The sequence below is a fragment of the Notamacropus eugenii genome, chromosome 1 (genome assembly GCF_028372415.1).
Source record: "Notamacropus eugenii isolate mMacEug1 chromosome 1, mMacEug1.pri_v2, whole genome shotgun sequence".
In the NCBI taxonomy this organism is placed as follows: Eukaryota; Metazoa; Chordata; class Mammalia; order Diprotodontia; family Macropodidae; genus Notamacropus; species Notamacropus eugenii.
Genome location: NC_092872.1, coordinates 266,056,693 through 266,076,780, shown reverse-complemented (window position 1 = coordinate 266,076,780; position 20,088 = coordinate 266,056,693). Strand labels below are relative to the sequence as shown.

General features: G+C 40.9%; 1 protein-coding gene across 5 annotated transcripts in view; it reads left to right on the top strand.

Annotated features, from left to right (window-relative positions):
• The window catches only part of REEP3 (receptor accessory protein 3), an 84,775-nt gene that overhangs the window by 8,743 nt on the left and 55,944 nt on the right, over positions 1-20,088 (top strand). For all 5 annotated transcript variants that reach the window (XM_072628846.1, XM_072628845.1, XM_072628849.1 and 2 more), the window contains exon 2: positions 18,359-18,431. In XM_072628846.1, the coding sequence (XP_072484947.1) occupies positions 18,359-18,431 (73 nt within the window). The remainder of the gene's footprint in view (positions 1-18,358; positions 18,432-20,088) is intronic.

The window sequence follows — 20,088 nt, the reverse complement described above, 5'->3', positions numbered from 1 at the left end:
GGCGTTTTCTAGCCCATCTGTAAACAGTTCTTTTCAGGTACTTTATATTTTGTTTGATACAGTGTGAATGCCTTATCTAAAAAATAATATATAGCTAAAAATAGTAACTCGACTGCAAGACATCTTAAAAGATCATGCTTATGAAGATAAAGGAAGGCCATCATTTGAACAGTAAATAAGAATTAATATTTTAAGTAATCAAGAAAATTGAGTAAAGTAGATATCAAACCTTCATACTGTAAGATTTGGGGGGCCTGGGAAGTACACTATGCTGTTATAAAAGAGTGTTGGTTTGTAAGTCAGAAGGAAAGCCAGAACTAGGAAGTTTTGCACCTGGGGCAAGAGGCAGGTAAGGCACCCTCCTTTGGGGATTGAGCAGAGATAGAAACCCCAGGTTCCTGATGAGAGGATCAGTCTATTGTGCATTCCAAATCTGGGGACAGGCAGCTTGTGCCAAGGCAGGCTCCCAGCAAATGAATAGCAGTTCTGAGCAAAAGCCAGCAGACCAATAGGAATGCGGAAAGTTCCAGAAGCTTTTCATAACCTCCTACCCCTCCCTCCATCTTTCCACTCTTTTTACCCCTCACTTCCTGACTTGTACACAAAAAATAGTGTACCTGATAAGTGTATCTCCTAAGGAGGAGAGATGCATATGATCGGAAAGGGAAGTGGATAGGATGGGAATGAAAGACAAGAGAGGGCAAGACAACTCATATTTCCATAGCACCTACTAAGTGCCTGGCATTGGTTCAGACACTTTGTAAATACTATCTCGCTTGAACCTCAGGGTAATTGAGGCAGACTAGGATGAAGAGACTTGCCAAGATCACCCTGCACGTTAGCTTCTGAGGCCAGATTTGAACTGGTCTTGCTAGCTTGTGTCTAGCCTCCCACAAATGCTGTATGCCTCAAACAGTAAGAGGATAAAAAGACCACCAGAACATGGGCAGATCCTCTGTGGAAGATCTATTGGAAACCTTGGGCAAGGACTAAGATGAAAGGAGAGGCAGCTATACCCAAGCCAAGCTGAGCAAGAATTATTCAGAGTTGAAGTACTACATTTCATATTTATTATGTACATGTCACTTTGAAAACAGATTCTTGTAGTGTAGATTGGCAAACCTTAAGAGAGATGAGAGAAAGAGGTGACTGTTAAAATTTGAATTTAAAAGTTTGTAACATTCAGTTACAAATTCAAACAGTATTTCCAGCTGGAATTTGATCAAAAATTTCCAAGTGTACTCATCTGGCCTTTTTTCCTTCCCTTTTTTTTTAAAGCGAAAATCATGAACAGTGTTGACCTAAAAAGGGCAGTGGGGACAGTGTCCTCTGGGGGTCACTCTGCTATTGCCTCTACAGAGTATCAGATTTTAGCATCTAATGTTTTATTGACTGGAACTTTGGAGTATCCCTAGAAATTCCCAAAAGTCTAACCAGTGGTTCTGATTTTAAAAGTTCCCTACATTTTTGGTTTTATTTTTGTGCCTTCTAGAAGGAAGGGATGTTTCCTATTAGATTTTTGAGCTAGGAAAACAGAATTCTGTAACTTTATAAAGGTAGAGTATTAGTATCTTCATTATAATTTAGGAACCTTAATGATTAGTAATAAATTGCAGCTGTATCCTTGGAATATTAAATTTAAATTATTGTTTCACTGTTTTACTAAGAAGCCACGATTTTCATTGTGGTGCTTTGATTTAATCAATTATAACAGCCCTCTGTAATGAACTGGCTTTGAACTCGGAACATAATGAATTTAAGGGATTAGATTTAGATGGACTATTTTATTCTTGGAAATGAGAGACTTTTATAGTAATTTAATTTTTAATAAAATGTTAAAGATTTTCATAGTATTTTCATCAAATGAGAAAATGTATGAAAGACTTTAACAAACTTCCAAGCACTTTATAAATGGTAACTGTTATAGATAACATGATAACCCTACTGTAAAAATAAAAATAATAATTTTGATCTTCCATAGAAACTTAATAGACTGAATATGTTTAAAAATTTGTAAATGCCTGGAAGCTGTCAACCCTGTTGCTCATCTGAAAAGGATAAGACTCCCCAATAAATTTGATTGGTCATCTGGTATAAATTACAAAAGTCATGAAGTAAAGTAATACTGTAGATGTAATGCCTGGACCTCATTATAGCATTTGGTATTGTTACTCATGAGAGCCACCTTGGAATTAAGACTCCTTCCTGGCTTCCTAGGTTAACTGCTTGGAGGAGCTGACACTTATCTCCTAAATGCTAAATGTCAGTACCCATGTGGACATCAGCGAAGGGATGGGCGTTACTCCAGTGATGCCCTTGGAGAGGTCTGGTGCCTTTCTGAAGATCTTGCATCACTAGCTGACCTCGCTAGTGCTGGCAGGACCTTCCCTCACACTCTGGGCCTGTAAGGCCCGGACATTCCTTGTTTCACAGTGCCATTCAGGCTCCCCTTGCCTCTTTAAGTCACCTTTCCTTTTTAGAAAACTGTTCAATTAAAAGTTTCCATCCCATTAAAATTATGACAGTGACAAAATACTGACTCCCAAGTTATTCTCCATGAGTTTACCACCTGGCTCACCAGCTCCCTCTTCTCCCCCACTCCTGCCCTGCTCCTCGGGTCTTTAGTCTGAAGTAGCATCTCCCTTCAAATCCCGCCCTCCTCTGTTTCTTCAGCCTTCACTCTTGGGATGATCACACAGCACACCATGCAGTACCCACAAGCATTTCATTTCCATAATTAGAAACCCTGCCATTTTCCTATCTGACCATCATCTAAAATTCTACCTCCATTATGCTTCCCCCTCCCCCCAAACCTGCTTTTCACCCTCTTCATCCCCTCCACCCCTCAATTTTCTGAGGCCATTCATCCTGCTCTTCTCCCTCCCACCCCAACCCACTAATTAACCTTTCCATTTCTGTGGCACCCCCTGCTCTTGAATCCTTTCTCTTCTTGCCATATCACTGCTCTTCTTTTGACAGGCCTTAGCCCTGGATCGCTCCCACCATCTGCTTCCTCCATGGCAGCTGAATGCCAGTAGAGAAAGGTTCACATTGTGCTGCTCTGGTGCCTTGCAGATTCATACTCTTCTGTTCCTTGCCTGGGACAGGATCCGAAACCCCTCGGCCAGTATTCTACTCCCTTTTTTGTTCCCCAATACTACATGCTCTTCCCTGACAACTTCCTTTGTGGCCTGCTTACACCTGCCATGCTACCTTCAATGTTTCTTTGGAGTTTTTGGCAGTTTTGATTTTCCTGAGATAGTGGTGGCTCATGATCTGACCAGAAAGCATCCCTGGGAGGTGGACCACTGTTGTTAACAAGGTTTTGCAATGTGTGGGTCAGAGGTGATCCAGCTGACTCTCCTCTGCCTACTCAGTTCTGGGCCCAGGTGGATGTCCTTGTGTAGCATCTTTTGGGCTCTCTATTCTAAAGAGCCCTGTAATATGCTTTTGTCTGACCACGTTCACCACTTGAGTGCAGGTACTTTTAGCCACTTTGTTTTTGCAGTGTGAATGAGTCCTTAGACTGATCTCATTTCCATTACTGAGAATTTTACATTGAACCTTTTGTAATGTTTTTAAGAATTAGAAGGCTACAATTAGTACATTTTGCTTTCTAATTCTGAAAGAGAAGGAATTGTGAAGGTAATTTAGAAGGCTTTGGAATTATGAATAAATTTAAATTTTTTTGATTAAAGGGAATTCGGGAAAATCTGAAGAGAAACCAAAGGATCTGAGGACAAGATAGAAGAACAGGACCATGTAAAGGACTGGAAATGTAGAAAGGGAAGGAGTAAGAAAAGGGAGGAGCAGTTGGCTATGGCTATTACAGGATTAAACTATTTAAAAAGGTGAAAAGAATGAAAACCTTGGTGTTCAAATCCTCCATGGAGTGATCAGCACAGTGAGAGAGCTGAGCTGAAATGACTAGAGAAAGAGAAAGAAAGAAAGAATAAGAAAAGAGAAAGAAAGAAGAAAGCCAAACCTCAGCCTCTGATTCCCAGGAAGTCAGAAGAGCAGGGAAGCATTGCTCATGGAGGGCATCGAGGAAGAAATCTTTCCTTCCCAGTTCACTGGGACAGTGAAATGGAGGAGAGGAGTCACCTTTTAAAAAAAAAAAAAAGAGATAGAAGAAAAGGATTGGAAGAGGTTAACAGGCATGGGTCAGTACTTGAGGACCACATGTGGCCTCAAGGCCACAGGTTCTCTACCTATGGGTTAAGGGGAGGACTGATACATGTCAGAGAGAATGTCAGTCACCCACAAGAAAAAGAGAAGTACCACCATGATATGCTTGGAGCTGAGAGGTCAACTTGAGCCCCTTCTTGCTTTAAAGAGGCCAGAATCCCTTAGCCTACATGGAATGAGGATGTCAGACCCCAGCTGCTGTGAGGGGAGAGATTGGCCTCCCAAGGTAAGAGGCCAAGCAAGGATGGAAGCACATGTTTGACAGTGGACATGTTTATGCTCTAGCCAGGCCCATCTCTTCAGAGTGACCTAGTACCTTTCTTCTGATTGTTTAGGGCACCAGTGATATTGTCATCAGGAACAGAAGAAGCAGAATCAGAGACTGGCAAATCTGGGGAAGGAGACCTCAAGCCTCAGGGCCCGGTTGAGATTTGTTTATCACGGAGTCCCTCCTGATGTTTGAGCCTTTACCCTTGGTTCTCTAACTCGAACCATTCCTGATTTCGTCATTGGCTACAGAGGTTCTTTTGCATATTAAGAGAAACTTAACTACATCCAGTGTCTATGCAAAGTATGGACATTAATTACAGTTCCTTAGGTGCAGGACCTGACAGGAAGGGTCCCAGCTGCCCTCCTGCTAGTAAATCTTATCTGAGGACTGCTTTTTCCCTTCCAGCTTCTTCTGGCTCTCTCATTTGGCAGCCAGGGAAGTTCTCCAAGTAGCTCGTTGAAGTTAGTCATGCTTGGGCTTTCCTTGCCTTGACATTGTTAAAGGTCACTCTTTACTTGCTAAATTTTTGTTAAGAACTAAGCATTTTGTTTTGAAAAGGTTTTTCACTTAAAGAGTCTGTTTCTAAGTTTCTTCCAGTGGTAGAACTGTGAATTTGTTTTTATTTAGTCACTTGGATAAACTATTGGCTTTCATAACTGCTTTCCCATCTTGAAAGTCTATGGTAGCATTGTTTGGAATAACCTCTCATAATATGTTGGAAGGGGAAATTCTTAAAAGAGAGTTAAGCAAAAATATTTTGTGTTTATTTCATTCATACATAATTGATGCATATGATACTTTGTAGTGGTGAAAGAAATGGTATCTGGTTTTTGTCATTTTGTGGAGAAAAAGACTTCATGGCTGCTGCCAGAGGTAGGGCGTCATTCCAGCTGTTTCCATGCAGTTTTTAAGACTTCTGAATATTGAATTAAGTGTATACTGTATAACAGTTCTGGAACTTCCCTTTGAAACCATAATGTCATTTAAAAGCCTTGCTACAAGCATAGTAGGGGCACTTCTCATTCCCTCAAACCAGCCATGGTCATTTTGCTGGCTCACTACTCTGAACTTGGGACTTGCTCAGTCACCTCCAGAGACTTCCTGCTGCCTAAACTTCTCCATTTAGCTGCAGAAAACCCCACAAAACCTGAGCCCAACCCACCTTTCCAGACATTACTTCTCCTACTACATTCCTTAGTCCAGTCAAACTGGCCTTTGGTCGCACATGATATATACCTCACACATGATCTTCTATCTCCAGTTTCTGTGTCTCCACATTTACTATCCCCCAAGCCTGAAATTTGCTCCCTCACTTTTGTCCCCAACACCTCTCCTTTTAAGACAGGTTAGGCCTAGTCTTGGAGAGGCAGAAACCTTTCCTGATTCTACCCTCTAGCTCCTAGTGCCTTGAATTTCACCATGGGAGAGTGTTAACACATATTAACATTGTATTTTTGCTGGGTACATGTTCACATGGGCTTCTGTCCCCCATTAGAATGTGAACACCTTGTGATAGCACCTGTTCCTTCTTTGTACTTCTGGCACATAATCAGCACTTGGGAAATACTTGTTAAATCATATGTCTACATACATACATACACACATAGAGAAAGACCTATATAGGTAGATAGATATATGCACACTTAAATATTTACATTCCATCTTACCTCAAAGAAATGAGAGACAATGTAGAAAAACCTGTGTTCTAAGGTTGAATTCAACAAGTAGATGTTAATCATTTACAATGTGCAGAACATTGTACAAAGGAAACAGAGAGCCTTTGCCCTCAAGGAGCTTATAATACTCAAAACAGAAGAAGATATCTACGTACATACCAATAAATGTGCACAGGAGCATTGTCGCGCAGAGGAGGAGTTTGGCAAGTAAGGAATCACATCTAGCTGAAGGAATTCTCCATGACCGAATTATCATTGATATTTCTTATACGTTCCCCAAGATTTAGGGTACTGTATGGATAATTCTAAAGGTAATGAATGAAGAACATGCAGGGGAAAAAATTCTACATTCTTAGAGCCCATAGGAGTTCAGACATATAGGAAGGTTGATGGCAAGAGACAGGGTTTTTGTGAATCTTCTCTATTTGCAGTATTTTAATGGTTTCAACCAAGACTTAACTCTGTGGCAGACTCCATCCTAAGCACCAGAAATAGAAGGACAAAAATGAAACAGGCCCCTTTGTCAGGCATCTTACCTTCTTTTGGGGAGACAACCTATGGATAGAGGTGTGGATGGATGGATAGATGGATGGGTGAATGGATGTGGATGGTTGGATGGATGGATGGGTAATAGAGCAAACATATATTAAGTACTGACTGTATATCACACTGAGAATACAAATAGGCAAGACAATCCTTGCTCTTGAGACCTTTACATTGCAGTGAAGGAAGACATAAAGTAGAGCTGGGAAGGTGGGGCAGAAATATGGTCCTCAGGAGCTTACCTATCACAGCCCCAGCATGGGGATGGGGGGCTCCAGGGTAGGGTAGTTCAGTCTATCGGTGGAAAGGATGTAGAGGTGTTTTGGTTTTTGGTGTTTGGTTAGGCAAGGTATGGAAGGGGTCTGAAAGTGAACACCTACTGTTTAAATATGTTTAAGTAGAACTAGGTATGAGACAGTGTGGTCATTGATAGAGGGAATGTCCAGGTGAGGAAACTTCCTCTACCTATATTGATTAATTTAACACCCCCTTTAAAACTAATAGTCTTAGAAAGAGTTGCTTAGAATCCCAAATGGCATTGCCTCAGGTTATGTAGTCAGTATGTGTCAGAGACTGAATTTGAACCTAGATCTTCTTGACCTCGAGGCTGGTTCTCCATCCTTTATACCATGCTGTTTCTCAAAATTAATATGATGTAATTTGGTAGAGAAGGCAGCAGCTGGGAAGATCAATAAAACCTCATAGGAGATGGAATTTGAACTGAGTTTTGAAGGAAAATAGGGGTTCCATAGGTAGAGGGGAAGGTTTAGCATGTGCTCAAGGCATAGGGAACCAGTGACCTGGACAAAGCAACAGAGATGGTAGATGGAATGTCTTATTTGGCCAGAACAGACTTCAGAGTGGTTACGTGCTGAAGGGGGGAGTGTGTATTTGGTGTTCGAGTTCATTTGGAGCCATTCAAATTCATTGAGCAGATAGATGTAGTCAGACCTATGCTTTATTTAGATATATAATTTTGGCAACTGAGTGAAAAATGTATCCAAGAGGAAAGGTATTTTAGGCAGAGAGATCAGGGTTTGAATTGTATTCAGATAATCTTAATAAATAGGGTTTGTTCTGAAGTCATACCCTTCTTAACACTGCCCACAATCATGGTTTTGTGGTAACACCTTTAATCTATTACAATCCAAATCTACCATAACCCAAACATAAAGTCATTTCACTAATAACTTAAGCTTCAAATATTGATGTTTCTGACTCTGGACCAAAGTGATCCCGTAATATTGGTTGATGTAGCATTAATCTATTTTAGAAGCAAATATTAGCATTATGAAAAGTGTGCTTGTATTACTGTATTCTTCATAAATATTAACTGGAAAACCAAGGGAGCTTAAGTGTATGGTTGGGAAGTATTCTGTTATTGCTCACATTTCATGTTCCCCTTTTTCCAAACCTAGTTGTCTGTGTCTAAGACCACAGTGTTCAGAGGATGAGAAAGCCAGTTCATTAAGTTGGGTGTCAGCATACAGATATAGTTTCGGCTCTTGTCCAGTCAAAGCAAAACTGGTGTTGGGAGAGTTGAAGGTATTCAGTGCTGGGAAGGCCAGGCTGTCATTTGATAACTGAAGTACATGAGGAACTTGTAGACAAGAGCTTTCTGATCATGGTACGTTTTATCTCTGCCCAGAGAATTCTTAAAATTATATTAGCTTTGTCACTAAGATATGGCTATTTCTTTCCTATTGACTTGTAAAAATTACTGAGAAACTACCTAACAAATTAACTCATCTTAGCTCTAAAAAGAGATCAGGCAGCAATGAGGAGGAATTTAATGAAAAATATTGTTGGACTTGGAGGCACTGAAATGGAATGGATCCAGGGAAACCTGAATTCAAATGTTGTCTCTGACATAAACTTTATAACCTGTGGTTAATTAACACACCTTTATTAAATATCTTCTGTGTGTTGAGTCATTTCAGTTGTGTCCAACTCTTCTTTACCCCATTTCAGAGATTTCTTGGCAGAGATACTAGAATGGTTTGCCATTTTTTTTTGTCCAACTCATTTTACTGATGAGGAAACCAAGGCAAACGGAGTTAAGGGACTTGCCCAGGTAAGTGTCTGAGGCCAGATTTAAACTCATGAAGGTGAATGAGTCTTCCTGATTCCAAACCCAGCGCTCTATCCACTGTACTACCTAACTGCCCCCACCTACTGTGTGCCAGGCACCAAACAAGACCCGTTTACTGCAGTTATAGACCTTAATTTGATTTGCTTTGGTTGAAAATTTTTTAGTGGGTATACTTAACCTCTCTATGCAGATGACTCACAGATCCATGTATGGAACTCCTCAGCTCCCTCAATTTCAGTCCTCTTCACCAACTATCAGACATTTTAAACGAGGTGTCCTGGAGACATCTGGGCTTGACATGTCCAAGCAGACCTCACTGCCTTCCCCTTGCCTCACATTCCAGTTTAGCTTTTGAAGCCCTCCCCAGTTTGACCCCATCCTTCTTCTCAGCTGATGCATATGTTGCTCCCTGCCATCAGGAATCCAGCCAAACTTGCCTTCTTTCTGTTCCTCATCGACAATATTCTTCCTGAGCCCCGGGCACCCATCTCCCCTGCCTGGAATGCACCCCATCCTCCCCTCTGCCTTAGAGAGTTTCCCTGCTGTGTGCAAGAAGGCCTTTGCCCTCCTGCCCTACCTGACCTTAGCTTGCACCCCTAGGAGCAGAAGGGGGGTTTCCTTTTCTCATGACCATCTTCAACACCATGCCTGACATATTGCCACGTATCAAATAGTTACCAACAGTATAATCATGATCATAGTTAATTAAGGTTTATCTAGTGCTTTAAAGTTTTCAGACTCCTGATACTATCCTTCTCAGTCTTCACAACTATCCTATAAGGCAGGTGATATTGTTATCCCCATTTTACAGACAAGGAAATGAAGGCTAAGAACCATTAGGTTTTTTGTCCAGGGTGCCACAGTTTGTAAGTGTGAGAGTCAGGATTTGAATTCAGGTCTTTCTGACTCCAAGTCCAGGACTCTACCCACTGGGCCACCAGCCCTGTCAATGCAGCTTCCACATTTAAGAAACCATTATTTCCTTAGTGACATAGATATAATTCAGTAAGTTATATTTATATTTACAATTTATATAAGATCCACGTGTGTGTGTGTGTGTGTGTGTGTGTGCGTGTATACTTGTAGTAGATTATATTTACTGAAATTACTGAATGTCCATAATTGGGGAGAGGGATAAAGAAAGCAGAGTTTGTACGTTATAGCCCTGTGAAGTTGACTGTGAATGAAATGATTGTCATGAAAGAGAATCAGGGATTCCAAAAAAGCGCTAACACCAAGTGTGACCCGACTTATCACCTAGAAGGGGATGTCTAGTTCAGCTTTTGGTCAGGTCCCTCCTACTGCTCTTGTGGACAAGCTAGAAAGCGCCAAACCTGAGGAGGAGACAGCCTCATGGAGCCAGACCTAGGCGGGCAGCTGCACTCCCTTAATAAGCAGGAGCTGTGAAAAGGTTTTCCAGGACTAGGGCTTAGCAGGAGTCATTCGAAGGATGTGGCAACTAGAAAATCCATTGTGATCCTGGACCCAGTGTTCCAGAAGGCCAAGGGGACCGTGCCACGGCCCTCTACCCTCAGTCCACCTCCTCCAGAGTCCTGTGCTCAGAGGAAGGCAATGAGGGAACAGCTAGAAGAAGTGGACAGATTGAGCATGGAGAAAAGAAAATGAGAGGGAGCTAGAAGCTCTGTGTTCTGGTAACTGGATTTGTTCTGTTTGGCCCCCAGAGAGTGGAACTAGGATCAAGAGGGGGAATGTTAAGCAAATTTAAGCCTGATGTCAGGAAAAGTTTTGTAACTTTGTTAGAGCTTACCAAAGCTTTCTGGAGGGTGACCCACAGTGTGGGGGGTGGGGGTGGGGAGGTGGTAGTAGTGATTGGTAGTGTGGGAGGAAGAGGAGAGTAGGAGTATGGCTTCTGGGACATCGATGAACATGTATATAAGCACTCACTGTGTGTCAGGCACCACGTTTTCTAAAGATCTCATTTGATACTAATGATAATAATAGCCAACATTTAGATAGCCCCTACTGTGTGACAGCTGGGGCAGCTGAGTGGTGCAGTGGAGAGAGCACCAGATCTGGCATTAGGAAGAAGATCTGAGTTCAAATTCAGCTGTGTGACCCTGGCAAGTCACTTAATACCTATTTGTCTAACCCCATCTAGAGAAGGAAATGGCAAAGCACTCCCATATCTTTGCCAAAACATGGGGTCCCATAGAGTCAGATGTGCCTGAACAACGGTGTGTCAGACACTGTGCTCAGTGCTTTCCATTTATGATTTCATTTGATCCTAACAACAACAATAACGAAAATGTATATAGTCTCTACTATGTGCCAGGCAGTGCACTTAAATACTTCCCAGTGATCTCATTTGATCTTCGTAATAGCAATAATAAAAATAAATAATAGCTAAAAAGAACTGCAGACAGAAATGGTAAACCCCTCTAGTGTCTTTGCCACAAAAACCCCAAATGGAGTCACGGAGAGTTGGACATGACTGAAATGAACTCAGCAATAACAGGTTGTCAAGCATGTACTAAGGAGTCTACAAGTATTATCTCATTTGATCCTCACAATAACCCTGGGAGGTAGGGGCTGTTATCCCCATTTTACAGATGAGGAAACTGAGACAGACAGAGGTTAAGTCTCATCCAATAAATGTTTATTGCGTGCCTACTGCATGCCTATTATGGGGCAGCTAGGTAGTGCTGGGCCTCAAGTCAGGAAGACTGAGTTCAAATTCAGCCTCAGACACTTACTAGCCATGTGACCCTGGGCAAGACACTTAGAGAGCCTCAGGTCCTCATCTGTAAATGGGGATACACTGGGGAAGAAAATGGCAAACTCCTCCAGCATCTTTGCCAAGAAAGCCCCCTTGACAAATCCACGGGGTCACACATAGTCAGACATAATGAAATAGCCAAGCAACATATGGGTGCTGTACAAAGTGCTGGGGATCCCTGTAAAGCACCAAGCCAGTCCCCCTCTAATGAAGGGCGACAGCAGCACCCAAGGAGGGAGACCTAGTATCTGGAGGGTCCAGGATTGAGCACACTAAGGAGAAAGCTCCCCGACCTGAGCCTGGGCCCAGGGTTCTGGTGAGAGGGAGAAGAGGAGCACATGTGCATCTCACTCAGGCTTAGGAACCTGGATCTCATTTACTTCATCTGTAAAGGGAAAGGATACTGCAACACTTCCCAAGGGTTGTAATGACAGTCATAATAGCGACTTACCTTTACCTGAACCCTTACATACATTATCTCATTTAATCCTCTCAGCAACCTTGCAAGGCAGGTACTTTGAAGCTGTTAAATGAAGTGCAAGGGTCAGCATCTCAGATGAAATTCTCCCTCAGCCAAGATGCCTGTGGAGGAAGGGCCCTAAAAATGTTAGCTGTCGTTACTTTGATACCAGGTCTCTAGTCCTTCCTGGTCCTAAGACTATGGGATTGTTGGAAAAGTGGAATGTCAGAATTTAACTGGGAGGGAGATTCTCTTCTTCAGGGATGGAACCTAAAAGTCTGAGTTGTATGGGTGGTTTACCGATTAGTCTAGAACATAGGTCCTCAGAAGACAGCACTCACTTCCAGTTTACTTGTTTTGTGGGGAAAGGAGAAGGCAGCCATAGTGATAGGCATCTGCTTTTGGAAAGCTGCTGTGAGCCATCGGTGCCTCCCTAGGTGACCTTTTTACTGTTCCTTTGAGAGGGTGGCTGCAGGGGGAGCTCATGGGATTGAACAAGTTTACTTGACTTTTTACAAACATATCTTGGGATGGGGAGCAGGCTTTTCGGTTGCCCTGGCAAATCTCATGAAGCTTGAGAGAGTTCAAGAGGTTTGCATTTAATCCAAAATGTGACCAAATATGTATTTGAGAGATGAAAATCTATATTTAACTGCAAGTTTTGAGAAAAGATTCTTTTTTCTCTTTCTCTCTCTCTTCCTCCTTCCCTCCCTCCCCTTTATTCAGTGGGCTGTTCCTGAACCTGTCAGCATATCCAATTTCTGCCTGAAATATTTATTATATATTTAATGAATACAGGTTTTACTACTTTTTTCTTTTAATTTTTAGATTTTACAATGTTTAATTTTTTGAAACCTGTCTTCAATTGTTTAGCCTTTCATCTGTCCCTCACTAACCTCCAAAAAAAAAAAAAAGACTAGATGTCTTTTTTAAAGTCTGATATCATTTTGGTGATCCCTTTTTCTGGTATGCTAGGGAATGGGGAGAAGAATTGTGATGTAGTGACCAAATGGATTTTCACAAGTGCCTGCTTGTGACCAGCCCAAAAGCCATGTTTAGATGGATATCATTGATTACTAACATTTGAATTACATTAAGCTTCCTCTTTTCCTGACCTTGGTCATAACTGATTTGTCCAGTCCCACTCCTTTGCCAGTCTATGAAGTACAGTTACCTAAGTAACCCTGCTTTTATCTTTACAATCAGATTCCAGTTATGCTTTTGCTCAAGCTGACAATTTGAAAAAAAGAGATTGTTTTGAAATACTCATGTAGCCTGCTTGCCAACTTTTGTTTTGCCTCTTTCTGTTTCTGGGCAGAGATTTGTGGTATGAGATAGGAAGACTGACCATAACTCATTAAAGAAAGATAGCAAACTCTCAGGGTGCCTAGAAGGAATAGAATTTCAGAGAAAAGGGAGTGAAGGAGGAAGCTTTGGAGCTGGGAGTCAGCACAATGGATCCAGGGGAGGGTCTCAGAGGGGACCACTGTGTCTGGGAAAGGAGGAGTGAACTGGACAAATCCATCATGACCAAGGTCAGGAAAAGAGGAAGCTTAATGTAATTCAAAGGCTGGTGTTTAAATGAAGAAACAGTGTTGGATTTTAATGAGAAGAGATAAATTTCCAGGCTTAAGGGATGATGTCAAAGAAAGACCTGAATGGAGAACTGGATCTAAGGAATGCTGCATAGATAAAGTCACAGGAACTTCCGCCCTCCATTCTTCATTTTTCTCCACAAAGGTGGCATTGGTTTTTCTTCACAATGTGAAACTGGTTCCACTGCACTAGCAAGGTTGGAGGACATGAAGACTTTCACAGCAGATGCAAAAAACCATAGTCTTTCATTATAGGAACATTTTGACTTAACCAAGGAAGTCCTTGAGAGCTTGATGCATCAGAGCTAAGAGGAACAAGGTGCCCTGGGCACAAAGGACATATCCTGGTCTCTGGTACCCAAGGGACAAGGATGCCGCTGGGTCTTGGTCAATGAAGGGGATTCACTGGGCTGGATGAAAAGATTAAGGGGGCCACTCTCCAGGATCTTGAGCTCCTCTTCACCTTCAGATGCTGCACTGAAAAGATCGTTGGCTTTGGAGTCAGAGGATCACCTTGGTTCAGTTCTCAGCCTGTCCACTTCCTACCTATGCAGCCTTGGAAAAGTCACTTCAACATCTCTGTGCCTCATTCTCCTCAACATCAAAGGTTTTTAATGTAGAACTGGAGTGCTCGTATCAGTTTTTAAAATTTGGTGCATTTTTTCAGTTAACAAAAATTATTTTCTCTCCCTCACACCTCCCACTTTTTGTGGGGTGGAAGGTGGGAACAAGAAAAAAACAAAACCCCTGTAACAAATGGATAGTGAACTAAAACACATGCCCACATTGGCTACATCTAAAAATAAACATGTTGTATTGTATACCCTGAATCTGCGCTCCATAAGGAGATTCCCATATCATTTTTCAAAAATCAGTGGCAAAAATTCTTCAGTATCCTCAGTGCAGGTTTGAATGAAACAATGAGTAAATGTTTTTGCTTAGTAGGTGATGATTTAATCAAGAAAATCTTGTCCAAAAATGCTTACATTTTACTATTATCTTAGTTCCACCTAAGAAGAAACAAGTAATTATTTCTTCCTGTCTCTGTGTGAAAACAATGTTCTGTTTTATGGACAGACTTGCTCAGTGTATGGAAAGTTTGCCTTTTATGAGCTATTCGTTTGTTGACAACATGACTTTTTAAAATAGACTTTATTTGAATTCGTTTACTTGCTCAAACTTTGACCTTATGCCAGACCTCCCAAGCTTCAAGTCTCTACAACAGCCTTCATTTAGTGTCCTGAAGAACAATCTCAGAGAAACTTTGAAATAGGAGAAATATTGATTTGAAAAAGAATAGGAAAGAAAGCTATAATTGATGGTCCTATGGAGCATTATTCAGTTTTGCTAGATAATAATAATGTTCCTGATCATTTTGTACTCCTGACATTCAAAGAAGAAAAGGTGAAAAGATCATATTTCTGGAAATGATATTGATTTATGTCAGTTGTCATAATATGCATACTTAATATTTCATTTGTTAAATATCTTTATTACAAAATTAGTAATGTTTTCAATGAATACAAGTAAATAGTATGAAGCTGAAACCCAAGAGGGGAAAATCTGAATTTTCTACATTTTGATCAAAATCAAATATTGTAATAACATTACAATATTCTTTGTTAACTCACAAAAAGAGTCCACCAAAGAGTTTAAGGAGTTATAGTCTTAAGTAAGTTTCCAAACAATGAAACTACAGATCTCTAAAGTATTAAAGTGAATTGACCATAAAGATCAATTCCATGTGGGTTGAGATCATCTTTTGTCTCAGCTTTGTGTATATCTCCAATGCCTTCCCAAGTGCTCTGCCCACAGGCATGAGGCTTGTAGAACAGAGCTGCCAGAACATGAGTGCCCATTGGAGGGCCCTTCATGGGTGGGGTACTGGCAGTGAAAGGAGGGGAGATGTTTATGTATATACAAATTGAAGGGAAAAGATACAAATATAAAGATAACAACTGAAAATGGCATATGCTGAACCAAGTACAAATAAATGGCTCAGTGGAACAGAAATTTCAGAGAAGGACACAGAAAGCTCTCGTGAAAGAGGTGGTGCTTGAGCAGGACTTTGAGACATAGTGCATAGGACTAAATCAAGTGAAGAAGGTATCCCTGGAGTAGTAAATGAAAGGTGAATAGAGCTATTTAGGTGGCAGAGAGGAATTTCTTTTGGGGCAACATTAGAGAGACCTGAGACTGCACCTGGGGCCATCTTCAGTCATCCTGATCTATACCTGGCCACAGATCCAGATGGCTCCAGCAGAGCAAGTTGAGGCTGGTGACATTGCACAACCCTCCCTCACATAAATCCAATTCCCTTCCAAGTTATGGCATCACCTCCCTAGTGTCACAGTCCTCTTTGAGAACCAAGGATAAACAACAGGAACAACAGAGACATATAGGAGCCGCAGAGGGTCTTGGCAAAGGAAGCTAGAGTGAAGCTAATGGGAAATGAGGATTCTGCTTTAGGCCAAGAGGTGTTTTAGAGAATTGATTTAGAAGTGGTGTGCAGCCGGGCTTGGAAGGAGAGTCCTGAATTGGTAACGACAGGAATGACGAGAAGCAGACGCACCAGACCTGAATTGGTACAGGCAAACTTCAGCACAGTTAGTAGGACTGCAAAGGTCACCGTGTCGATTTAACCCCATTATCCAACACAAAGCAAGTACTTTCAAAAACTTGTTTCTAATTCAGTTGTACTATGCATTTATCCGTAGAAAGAATGTTCTAAAGTGTTTTGGTTCTCCTTCCAGTCCACAAACACACATTTAACTAATTATGGAGGTGAACCTGTATAGTGGCTCAGTATCCTTTAACCACTGTCTACAACACTGCTTCTTTAGGAGAAGCTATCCTAGCTTCCAGCCAGGATAAAGGAATACACCTTTCCTCTTCTTTGGTCTCTAGGCCTTGGCATATCTAGGCTGTACTCTCTAGAATACTCTGTTCCCTTCCAGGCTCAGTTCCCATGCACCTTCCCCAGAAGGTGAGGGCTTGGCTTGATTATCCCCACTTTCTGTTGCTCCTCTTTCTCTTCATTCCAATTATTTTTATAGGTTTTGTACTGTCTGTATACGTGTTGTTTACTACCAGTAGAACATGCACTCCTTGAGGACAGGGACTGTTTTGCTTTTGTGTTTACCCCTAGCATCTAGCGCAATGCCTGCTACAGAGTAGGTGTTTATACTTGCTGGTTGACTTAGATGGGGTGGGAAAGGGAAAAATGAATCAAGATTGATTCAAAAGTTTCGGAACACAATAATCAAACTAGAGAAATCTGGAGGGAGAACTGGTTTCTGGAACCAGTTTTTATTTTGAATGCTGTGAGTTTGAGTTTGGAGATACCATGCTGTTTGGAAATGCACAGGAGATGGGCTGTTTCCTTAAAGTGCAAACCTTCGTTACAGCTTCCTGTACATTCTAAAGGATTCACACAAGCCTGAGAAATGGAAATATGACTAATGCTGGACCTTCCTGTGTTTCAACAACCTTGAGAAAAGAAGTACAGACAGGGTCAGCTTAAAAACCACAACCCACAAGTTGTTCTTCACCGGTATTACCAGGCCTTCAATCTTTGGTCAGGACATATACTTCAGTAGGACTTTATCCCCAAGCACATAGGATCACAGTGCCAGCTCAGCCATTTGCATTTTCATTTTGTATGTAACCTTTAACAAATGTATGCTCCAAAGCTATCTTTATTGTGCCTCCTAGGATGTTTCTGGACCACTCCCATTATTTTATTTATTCTCTTGGGCCCCTCCTCTTTTAGTAGATGCTCTGGGGATACAAGGTGATTTTGATATTTTAAGTAAAATATAGCGGTTCTGCTATAAAAAAAAAATTTTTAATCCTAATGAAAATGTGTTGTGAGTCATCTGTACTATTACTGGTGTCCATTAACAAATAGCTGTGGTGATTATATATTGTTTTATGTTAATAATTATAATAGCTAACATTTATATGATGCCTACTATGTGCCAGGTATTGTGCTAAGCACTTTACAATTGTTATCTTATTTGATCCTTAGATAATCCTGGGAAGGAGTTTCTTTTATTATTCTTATTTTGTAATTGAGGACACTCAGGCAGACAGAAGTTAAGCGACTTGCCCAGGGTCACATGGCTAGTAAGTGTCTGGGACTGGATTGGAACTCAGTCCTTCCTGACAGCAGGGCCAGTGCTCTAACCATTGTGCTATGAAGCTGCCCATTAGGACCCAGTTAAAGGATATGTATATAAGAAGATAATGTTTTGTTAATCGGTAGATTCAAAGTTTTATGCATCATGACTTAAAAATAAAAGCCAAGCTATTCTGAGAAAGTGAGATTTTGGAGGTACTTAGAAAGCAGAGACTGAACAGAATGCCATGTGGAGGGTTCAGGAAGGACTGAACAAGGTACAGAGGGGAACCTTGGGTTTCTACTACTGGGTTTAAAACATACTTTTGTCATGGAGTCCAACCTCTGCTCCATAACTCACATTGTCTAGTTAGCTAGTCAAGAATCCAGTTAAAACCAGACCCTGAAGTGTTGAGATGTTTATTGTGACAGTCTAGTATTGACAGGCCAGAGAGTCCAATAAGACTGATACTTAAAATAACAAGGTAACAAATTTGCCTCGACTTCACCTTTTAGAAGAAATAAGCAGATTTCCAATGACAAATGTAATCTATTACACATTTTTCATGTAAAAATGAAATTTTTCATGTGTTTTATATTAATTTTATAATGATATTAAAGTATTCTGTCATTGAAAAAACTTAACTAGTTTTTCACACCTTTTGCTTTTTGCCAGGTTGATTTTTGGAATATTGTATCCTGCTTATTATTCCTACAAAGCTGTGAAAACAAAAAACGTCAAGGAATACGTAAGTCTGACTCCTTCATTTTACATTATAACTTGGCTGCTGTTCTGGAATGACTCTTCTTAAAGCATCCCAAATGATGGGGTCATTGATGTGAGATGCACACCTGCTGCCTGAGATGCCAGTGCCTCTTGAGCTGTTGTGGTCAGGCCTCTGCTGAGGAGAGCAGGCTTTCGGTGGTCAGCCGGGCTCCCAGTCTGTCCTGGAGCCTCTAGAGCATAGCTCCCCCTAGAAGCAGCTGTGGCTGCCTGTTTTTCATGAGGAGGCCCTGGAGTTATGTTTCCCATGCAGTATCCTGACTAATAACTAATATGGCAGTGTGTCACTTAGGGGTAGTTTTCCGTCATTTCATACACAGGCATACATCAATCAAAAATCTTTTTTTTTTTTCAGTGTAAATTCTTTCTCTTAAAAGGAGTATTTTTTTTTCAAGTTAAAGAAGAAAAATTATTGGTTGAATATTTCAAATAGATATAACTCATGCTCTTGAGAATATTCTCCATCTATAAAAATGGGAGATAGATCTTGGAGAAAATCTGGAGATGACAGGTCAAGTTAGATCCACCCTGGAAACCATGGAATATTAACACCAAAGGAGTCATAGATGGAGCTGTTCCCCCACCCCCAACATTTGTATCTTGTATTTAATATAGCTCTCTATTGTTACTAACTCTTGATTTAAAAAGTTACCAATGTAGGAGGTGGTAAACAGGAAGACTATAATGAGTTATGTTTGGAATATGTTGAGTTTGATATGACTATTGGACTTCCCATGGGAATGCCCACCAGGCATTTGGTAATATGGGACTGCATCTCAGGAGAGAGACTGGGAAGGGATACAGAGATCTGGAGTCATCTAAATTGTTGTAATTGAATCCATGGGAAATGATGCAATCTCTGAAAGAGAATGATGGCAGTGGCCTTGGACTCAGAGCCTTGGGGTTCACTGGCAGTTGCAAACAGGGCGTAGGTAATGATCCAGCAGAGAGAAATGAGGAGTAGCCAGACAGTTCCAGAAAAATCAAAAGTTGCTTCAGGAAAGATTTTCTTGCTGGCAAGAAAATCCAAGGAGGGTGAGGGTTCAGTGGTCAGGAGTGTCACAAGAAGGAGGACTAAAAAAGACCTTCCAGTTTTCTAATTGAGAGGTGAGGATAACTTTGAAGACGGTAGTTTTGAAGTGGATTTGATTTAGCTAGAAGCAATTTGGGGTAGGTCTGGTCAATAATTAATTGGAGCCACTCTAGTGGCTCATCAAGCTGAATAAGAAGTCTGTGTAGTTTAAAATGTCCTTATGTAATCATTGCTAAGAGATAAATTTTTTTGATTTAAGTATGAAACATCAGTCAATTGAACAAATATGTAATTAAGCACCTACTATGTGCAAGGCACTGTAGGAAACAATAGGTAAGATAGCAGAGATTAATGAGATAATCCTTTCATTCAAGAGCTTAGTGGTTGGGATAAGACAGATACATAAATGATAATAATTCAGGGTAGAAAATAAATGTAATGAGGTGCAAACAAAATTGTAGGCGAGGCAACCAATTAATAGTTGATTAAATGTTGAGAAAACAAAGGGAGCTTTATTTGATTAATTAGTGGAATCAGGGAGACCTGTTTTAGTATTTTGCCTCAGAAAAGAGCCCATATGTACAAAAAT